The sequence below is a fragment of the Apium graveolens genome, chromosome 4 (assembly GCF_009905375.1).
Source record: "Apium graveolens cultivar Ventura chromosome 4, ASM990537v1, whole genome shotgun sequence".
In the NCBI taxonomy this organism is placed as follows: domain Eukaryota; kingdom Viridiplantae; phylum Streptophyta; class Magnoliopsida; order Apiales; family Apiaceae; genus Apium; species Apium graveolens.
This window is the reverse complement of record NC_133650.1, coordinates 312,863,837-312,873,495: the sequence shown is the minus strand read 5'-3', so window position 1 is coordinate 312,873,495 and position 9,659 is coordinate 312,863,837. Positions and strand designations below refer to the sequence as shown.

The 9,659-nt window shown below is 40.3% G+C and overlaps 1 protein-coding gene across 1 annotated transcript; it reads left to right on the top strand.

Moving 5' to 3' along the window:
• Positions 1-426: 426 nt before the first annotated feature.
• On the top strand, positions 427-1,071 carry LOC141720188 (uncharacterized). The gene is made up of 2 exons (XM_074522540.1): positions 427-702; positions 790-1,071. Exons 1-2 carry the CDS (start codon positions 427-429, stop codon positions 1,069-1,071), a joined length of 558 nt encoding a protein of 185 aa, XP_074378641.1.
• The last annotated feature ends 8,588 nt before the right edge of the window (positions 1,072-9,659 follow it).

The window sequence follows — 9,659 nt, the reverse complement described above, 5'->3', positions numbered from 1 at the left end:
ACTGAAGAGCAACATCAGGCCTTCTAAGCGGTACACGAGGGGATTTGCGGAGAACATCTGGAAGGTCGGTCTATCACCTTTAAGATCCTTCGTCAAGGATTCTTTTGGCCGACTCTGCGAGCCGATGCGAGTGAATGTGCAAAGAAATCCAAGCAATGTCAGTTGTTCGCCACAATTCCGAAGCAACCTCTAAAAGAAATGACTTATGTTCTTAGCCCCATTCCATTCGCTATGTGGGTCATAGACATAGTCGAAATTCTCCCTACCAGCACCAAACAGGCAAAATACTGAATAATTGTCATCGACTACATGCCAAGTGGGTCGAAGCCCGGCCGTTATCCGCCATAACTGAAGAAGCGGCCAAGAAGTTCTTTCTGGAGCAGATCATTCTCATATTTGGAATTTCAAAAGTTTGTGTTTCGGATAATGGAACCCAGTTCGTTTAGAATAAGTTCTGAAGGTTTCTGCATCACTTCGGAGTCCAACGGAAGTTTAGTCGCACATCCCCAAGGGAACGAGGCAATCGAAGCAGCAAACAAAATGATCTTTCAAGGAAAAAAGAAAAGGTTAGGTGAAGCCAAGGAAAGTTGGGCTGAAGAGCTACCTTGGGTCTTGTGGGCTTATCGAACAACACCTCGATCTTCCACCGGGGAAACTCCTTTCAGGTTGGCGTATGGAACGGATCTCCTGGTTCCGGTGAAAGTAGGCTTGTAGTCTTACAGAACTGAAGTCTACAACATGGACCTCAATAACTTCGGATTATGGGTGAATGTGGATTTGTTAGAATAGGAAAAAGAGGCTGCCCACCAAAGGAACATAAAATACTCACTGCAGGCAGCCCAACACTATGATTCTGGAATTAAAAAGAGGTCATTCGGCGTCGGAGATTTGGTCCTACGAGAACTAGTCACATCCATGCCTACAAGACAAGGGAATCTTCAGCCGAAATGGGAAGGGCCCTACAAACTAATGGAGATCGTTCACCCAGGAACTTACAAGCTAGAAATATTGGCTAGCGAAACAATCAAAAACACTTGGCATGCCAGTCGCCTCCGAAAATTTTATCAGTAAGGAAAATTTCTTTTATTTCTCATTTGTACTTCATTCCGAGTTCCATGTGAAAGGTGTAATGATTTAATGACCAATAAAAATACACTTCTTTCTCGCAAGTCTATTACTTATAATTACTACAAACTGAGCGGCCGAACGAGTATTATCTAGGGGCGACCCCGAAGAAGATAAACCTTTCGGCCGCCACGTTTGGTTTTCTTAAGACAAAAGGGCGAATGAATATTATCTAGGGGCAATCCTGAATAGACTAATATCCTTCGCCCTACAACTATTATCTAATTATGAAGTGGGTATACACGGCAAGGACGAATGAGGAACGTCTAAGGGCGATCCTGAAAAAAGACTTTCCCCTTCGTCCATCCCTAATGATTTCACCAAAGAAAATAATTGACAAAGATGAAATTACCGAAGGAATGAAGAAAACCTTGTCTAGGAGCGATTCCAAAGAAGACAAGCCCTTCGTTCACAAATCCTATATCAATTTTTTTAAAAAAACACACTTGAAGAGCGAAGAAGGTCTCGTCTAGGGGAAATACCGAAGAAAATGAGCTTTTCCCCTCCTAGACTAATCTTCAATTTTTACAAGTACAAGTTTTTACCGATGGAACGAAGGAGGACTCGCCTAGGGACCCACCCCCCCAAAAAAAGGCCATCCCCCTGTTCCTTGGCCCAAAAGGACATATACTCTTTAGTGTTAATGGACTGAGGCTCCCTTCGGGTTAGGGCCTCGCCCCTTTACCACTTGGGGCCAAAGAAGGATATTCCATAAAACAGCAAAAAATGTTAAGGCAAAATTCTAGAGGAAGACGAAGAAAAATTACTATACAGAAATTTCTAAGGCAAAAATACAGCCGAAGATGCAATGATGAAGTAAAAATAAACTACGAAAGAATGCTGGCATAAATAAAAGGTGCATCGAAAATAAAATTTATGCTCAAAGGCAAGTTAAATTATACGAATCCCGAAGGCAGAAGTTACAACTTAAAATATTACAAAAAATTACAAGTCCAGGAAAGGAAGGAAGCATCTAAGACTGGGGATCTTCATCAGAAAGCTCTTTATCCTCGCCTGAGGAGACAGCAGGAGCTTCCACGGCCGCCCGACCTATGGGGTCTTCGAAGCTGTCATCCAGCAGCTGCTTATGATCCCATCCAAGTCCGTGGGCCTTTTCGAGGACATAGTCAACCCCGAACTGGAAGAACATTCTTCAGTCTGATCCAGCTACTTTTCGGTTTTACGAAGTTCCTTGCGGGACTTCTTTAGTTGACCATTCCTGTGAACGATCCTCCAGTTCGCCCGGGCGAGATCTCCTTCCAGCCTTCGCTTATTATCTCGCAGCACCTAGGCCTAGCCCACCAGAACGCCACTCTGGGTTCGCACCATTCCTATCTCTTCCTTGGCCGCCGTGGCCCTCCTCTCCAGCGCCTTGACCTCGGTCATTCTGGGCTCCATGTCTCGGACTATGTCCTCTACGGCCGCAGCCCAAGGAGCAGCCTACAAACACAAGGCAAAAGACAAATATGAAGAAGGAATAAGACAAATAAATGTAAATATGAAGAAGGAATAAGACAAATAAATGTAAATCAACTACATACCAGGGACAAGAAGGACATCAGCTCAGTACAAGCTTCTATCGGAGAAGCCGCCGCAACGGAAGCCTTGTCAGCTGGAAGCTAAAGGCCATGGCACAATGTATGGTTATCGCTCAATTCTAAGACAAGTAACAAATTGAGTTTGATTTAACTAAGAGATTATACTAAATAATATTAAATAAGTGAATAAAGATTGAATTACTTATATGAGAATAAATATGGGATTCTAACTTCATTAAATACTTCATTCAAAGTTATGTTCTTTATCCCTAGCATGTGATGGAGATGACAGCTAATTAGATAACACGAAACTAGTATACGCTAACTTTCGTTATACGTATACCCTACTATCAAATATCCACAATTAAGATAGAAGTTAAATAGACACCAATTATGCTTAGTCCCTATATGTCTATAAAGATTGAAAACATAATGGTTTAAGAGCAAGTTATCTATCTTGATTACATAGGGTGAATAAGATGGTTAAAATTACCCACGAATTATGCATGTCAATTCATACATAAACCTATGCTAGCATGGCAAGTTCTAAACCTCTGTATTCACTGTCGCTTCAATAGAGATTACCAAACAATCTTAGATGTTAGTTACGCATCAAAATCATAAATCACCACACACAAAGGATTTAAAACAATTAACTATTAAATTTCATAATAAATCTGTTAGAACCCTATGACGATGATTAGTTCATAATCGAACTCATCGTCACCATGGGTTCCAATGAAGACATGATAATAAACAATATAAGAGTACTAGGGTTCAAAGACAAATCGAAAATAAGCATCTGAAGTACAACTATAATGAAGAATACAAAAGTCTTCTTCTCCGTAGCCGTCTTGTGCTCTCTAGGTCTTCGTATTGCTCTCTCTGGTCTCCTTGTTATTAAAAACATCTTATTATAGGTTTAAATATGCTTCTGGACGTCCTGGGCTCGCAAAATCTCAGAAATCAAGTCAAAACAGGAATTTGGCTCGGAACCTTGGCGCGGCCGCCCCCGCTCCGCGCGGGCACGAGAGTTCCGTGGAAATCTGGCGCGGCCGCCCCGCTTTCCGCGTGGGCGCACAGTGCTCCTGGATTTTTGTTCATTTTCTTGTTTCTTCTGTAACTTGAGTTCCTTTTGTTAGAATTTGGTGATCCAATAATCCACGCGAATCTATCGAGACTCTTTTCAACATGAGAATGGTCTTGACTTTAAATTCTGATCTCCTTTCAGCATATCTCCTTGAAAATCTCATTTATTCATTTAACTAATGCCTGAAATGCAAAAACATATAACAAATAAAAAAACCAATAACTAGAGTCCAAAACACCAAGTTAAGCCTGTAATGAAGCATTCCAAGTAGATATAAAATCCAATTATCACACAGGTCTGAAACTACCTCTTTCGTCGACTCCCTGGTCGAGTAGACAGTGTGGTCCGACGTCAGAACGGTCGAGTTGGGGATAAAGGTCTGAACGACCCCATCCATGTTTCGGAGGCACTTGGAATGATCCCCCTCTCTCATGAACTCCAGTTCATCCCCCTGGACCTCTTCAGAAACCGAAGGAGCCTGTTGCAGCGGGATCGCCCTCTCAGCCTCAGCTCTTTCCTCCTTCTCCTCTTTAGGAGGATCTAGAACGACCTTCATGCCGGCCGCCTTAGCCCTTGTTGCCTCCTTCGCAGCCTTCTTCTCGGCCGTCTTGGCCTTCTTCCATTCAATGAGTGCTTCTCTGGAAGACACTGAAGAATAAGAGAGACGGACGAAGAGGTCAGTTCAAGCAAATACAAAAAGTCTCTAAGTATACAATGCATAAAAGCAGAAGGGAAAAAAAGGTCGGACGAACATAAAGGAAAGCAGTTATATGAAAATAAAACTACAAGAAAAATAGACGAAGGAAGAGACTGTTACCCTACCCCACAAGCTTAAAAGCCAGTCCTTGTCCCGGAACTCCTCGGGACCAAGCTTTCTCACCTTCGCGTCAACTAGGGCCGCATAATGGTCCTTCTCCTCCTCCGTCAGGTTTGGCATTATGAGCGTCGAAGCGTTGACGTCACGCCACACCGACATCTCGGCCGGCTTCGGCCTACTGATGAAGTCCTAGTGGGTGTGGGTGGATTTTTTGCTGGAGTTGGTGGCCATCCAATCCGTTCGGCCGACCTGACGGGCAATATTGTAGAAGCCCGGACTCTTCGGGTTCTTTCGGTAATCGTAATGATACCAGAACAACCGAGTGAGCGGCTGAACCCCAGCCTGAAGGCACTTATTGTGGAAGTAGGTGATGTGTATGAATCCATTTGGATCCATCTGCCCTAGGGCAATTCCAATATGGTTGAAGAGCTGTCTCAGAATCTTCAGCAACGGCACTCTGAAGCCGTACTTGAACGTTGCTTCAGATATTTCAACTGTGCAGTCTCCATACCCCTTCGGCACGCCACAAGTATCATAGATCCGCTCGTCCTCCTTGGCGGCATACAGCCAAAAGTAGCGCCGCGGGATGGAATAGTCGAAGTACATCTGACCCACGCGGTCTTTCGACAGCTCCAATCGGTTGTTGGCTGTAGGATACGACGTCATAGAGCCGAAAAGAGCTCATCCCGGTCTGTCGGGACGTATGGTGGAAGTCCCGGCCAGAGTGTTCACCCTTGGAACAGAAGTCTCAGCCAGAGGATTCGCTCGATCCATGTCCCTATATTCAGAAATAATGAGACAAATTAGTCCATGTACTCGGATTAAACGAAAAAAGGAAAAATAAAAAGACAAGGAGCCGAGTACATGTCCTGGAACCGAGGGAACAAGAAAATGTCCATAGTCGACTTCCGAAGGATGTTCTATTGACAAGTTTTCCCGAAGGAAGTTCTTACCCCCAGATACCCTTCGCATGCCATATTTAAACTCAACAGGAAAGGAAGAAGGAAGAACTGAGCACCATGGGCCGGCTCCCGAAGGTTGTTCTACAATACAAACCCCCCCCCCCAAAGTGAATTTTTGACTGAAAACAACTCGCATGCCCTCTTTAAACCCATTGGGTGCCCCTAAAAAGCAAAAAACCCAGAAAAGGACCTACAACCTACTCAAAAGGACACCCCATACAAAAAAACAACACCAAACACAAAACTCGAGCCCAAAAAACAAAATTTGAACCCGCATGGAAAGAATAGCATGAAAATATTAAATGTGCAAAAAAATACTTATTAATTTGGAGATGCTGCTTGACGGAAATGGGGTGATTGGGAAATATAGAGTTGCAATTTCCCGTGATTTAAAGGACTTGGAGAGTTTTTGCAGATGTGAGTGTTTGGTTGCTAGTAAAAGATAAAAGAAATACAAGGGTGTACTGTGACTCTTTATATAGGCGCCTAAATGAGTTTGGGTGCCAAAAAAGCGACGTTTGAGGATCTTTTAAAATGGACGACCATGATGAAAAGGAATGAAATTCAATGGCAGAGATTGAGCTATGAAACGACGTGACAGACAGCTGTCACATTAATGCACCCACGACATTGCCACGTGTATGAACAGAAACCGAGGTAAGACCAAAGCAGTCGTCCTAGGGATTCTTCACCCCAAGATGGGCCTAGATTGATGTCAATCGGCCCGCCCGAAGGCCCAACCGAAGGACACGGACATGTTGGTTATGAGCCCAATAAGCCCCATCGAACGAAGGCCCATTAGACAATTATACTATTGGGCCGAAGGACCAATAGGTCCATGAACCAAAGGCCTACTCAGCTCAGCAGATTGAGGCTCACTTCTATTCCAACCGTTGGGATTACGCAATCATAACTCCCTTTTTTTATTCTTCTTCATCATTAAGGTTTAGCGGACTAAGAATTGATGGGAAAATCGGGTATAAAAGCCCCTGGAAAAGTAAGAAATAAAAAATTAGACACTCATTCTCTCAAATACTCTATGCTTTCTTGTATTCCTTAAACCCACTCTACATCCAGATCCTTATTCTCACATCAGAGGTGAATCAGGGGGACGATCCATCGCATTCTCTTCCCTTTCAGGTAGCAGCCGAAGACAGTTCCTGAATGGCTGAAGACCGTTCATTCAGTCCGAAGAAGATCTGGGCGTAAGAGAACCCATGTTATCGAATCATCTTACTTTTAAAAAGTTTTCGCTGTCACTTTATGGGTGAAAGACCTAATATGTTGTATTATATGTTTAGTAGGGAGGTTATTTGTAAAATGTCTCCTTTACTCCTATAATTTAACGAGATTCGGTATTTTTGCACGTCAAAATCGTTCCGAGATGCTTACTGCAGCAGGGATAAAGTTAGGTGGTCAAACTGTTATATTCCCTCAATCTCACCGATTTTTTACATATTTTTTTTTCATTCTTTGACGCGTATTTTAAAGGTATTATAAAATATAGTTTTTGTTAAGTAACCAATCGCACTAAAATTTTAAGGTTGTAGAGGAAGGTCTGAAAATGATCTAATACTCTTTAACACTCACACTCAATTGTACGATAATTTTCGCTATGATTGACAACTACATATATAACCAATACCAATACCAAAATCTTACATTGTAGAGGAAGACCGAATATGATCTAATACTTTTTAACACTCACCTTGAATTGTACGATATTTTTCGCTAAAATTGACAAAAACATCTATAACCAATATCAATACAAACAACAAATATTATATCAAATAAATGGGGGTGGGAGGACTCGAATGGGTGGGAGGACTCGAATCGGAATGCCTCCTTAACCCGAGCTCTGATACCATCTTAATTAACCGGTCGCACTAAAACCTTAAGGCTGTAGAGAAAAACCCAAATACAATCTTATACTCTTTAATAGTTCTATAATTTAATTTTAAAATTTTCTTTCTCTGTATAAAAACTAAACATTATATTTTTATTCAAAAGAAAACAAATATTTAAAATTATTAAAGGAATCATAATTTACGGGGAATCTTAAAATGTGTGTAAATCTGTCACCCCCAATGTAAAGAACTTGGAGGGAGGGAGTATTAAATTCGTGAAATTCTTAGAATGATAAATGCAGATTACCCGTTCTTGCACAAGTTTGTAGCAAATGTATAGCTGTGAATTGTCAATCAAATGCATGAACTTAATTACAAATTTTACAAATTTTGAAGGGTCAGGTCCGGTAGAATTCATAAACTGGAACCTGAAGCTAGCAGACAAGTTCAGAGCAAAGCCAAGTTAATCAATTGACGTATGAACTGAGCAAAGACAAGCGAAAGTTACTTAAGTAAGAACATAGTGTCAATTCCACACAATTATCTATCTTCACTTTAGTTAAAATAAATCAAACTTGCACACTACAATGTCATCACAGTCTCATTCTTCTCTTACAAAAGCACTTACAAATCACAGAATCAACTTCCAAGTTGATCGAATATATATCCATACCTTGAGAATATTTGCAAAGAAACATCCACTCAATTCAACTTGTTGCAACACAAATAACAAAGTGGAAATATAGGCCACTAAACTTCGAGCAAGAAAACACAGAAACAAGAGACACACATCTTCTTTCTTCTGGATTAGCTTTCCAAGAACAGCAACTATCACTAACTAGTAAAGTATGTTTAATCAATTTGTTACACACATGTCCATATATTTTGTTATGTCTACGGTGTTCATGTATACAAGTGGTCGCAGCATATTCACATCAACCAATTAGAAGTGCCTAAAAGTATTCACCAAAGAAGTTTTGGCCCCCAACAAGTCACGAAATACACATCAGACATCGGAATATCTTAAAAACGGATTTCTGACACTTCATAAATCTTGGTTGCTCTGTTTAAAATGTGATCAGGGGAATACCTCATATAAATTATAACTAAAATCGACACCCACCTTTGGCATATTTCTTCAATAACATAGTAATAATTTTATTTTCAAGACAAGTAGATAATCACATATTGCAAACATCAAACATTTCAAGCAATTACCCTACAAATAAGCTACATAATGATGAAACGTATCATAAAATCTCACATATCATAATACATACTGATGTTAACAAGTTATTCTGTATCCAGAATCTCAAAACTAACCAAGACATATCAAAAACAGGGCAAAAACACAAGCTATACACACAGAACAAATATCAACTACCGAATCCTAACAGCTTAATAATATCAGCGTATAAAACCGAGAGGAAGTACAAAGCTAATATTCATAAAGATTGTCGGATACAAAAATACCAGAAATTACAACTTACCACAGCTTTACAAGATCAAACCCTCTGCTAGTCCTAATACACAAAATGAAATATAACGCGTTATTCCAAACAAGATGACCCAGACGATGAATTGAAATAAGCCTGACAATGACATTCCATAGCTATTACAACAAACACATAAAATACAAGATCAATTACTTTATTTCCATCTGTCCTAATTATGCAAACTATGTAACTTAGTATCTCGGAATTGGATCATACTCACAATTGTTTATCACAAATTATCTACCATTTAACTAACCTTAAAGTAAATTAATCCTTGCTAAAAACATCAACCACACACACGAAATCCTGAAATCAGATCTTCGTCGGTTAGTCTAAAATGCAATCTCACCGATCCTAGGACTAATACCGAAAAAATCAGAGCATCCTTTGGCAGTTATATCTATCCGATAACCTAAGCTCAATTTGTTTCTCCAAGATACTTAATCCTCCAGCAAACTAATCCTTATGATAGACATAACCAAATCAAATATTTCAATCAATTACCCTATTTACTATCCCACAATATACAAGTATAATCACGAAATAGCTCATAAAAACAATATAAACAAATTACTCTATATTCAAGCATCACAACAACCACAAACAGATGAAAAACACAAACTACCTTACAAACAAGAATAAATACTACACTGAAATCTAACAGCTAATGCATAATAATGTAATCATAATGCTCGTCTATAACAATGTCCATAAGTCATTCCGAATCCAAACATCACAACTAACTCAAACACATATTAGACATCAATGTGAAACCGATTCTCCG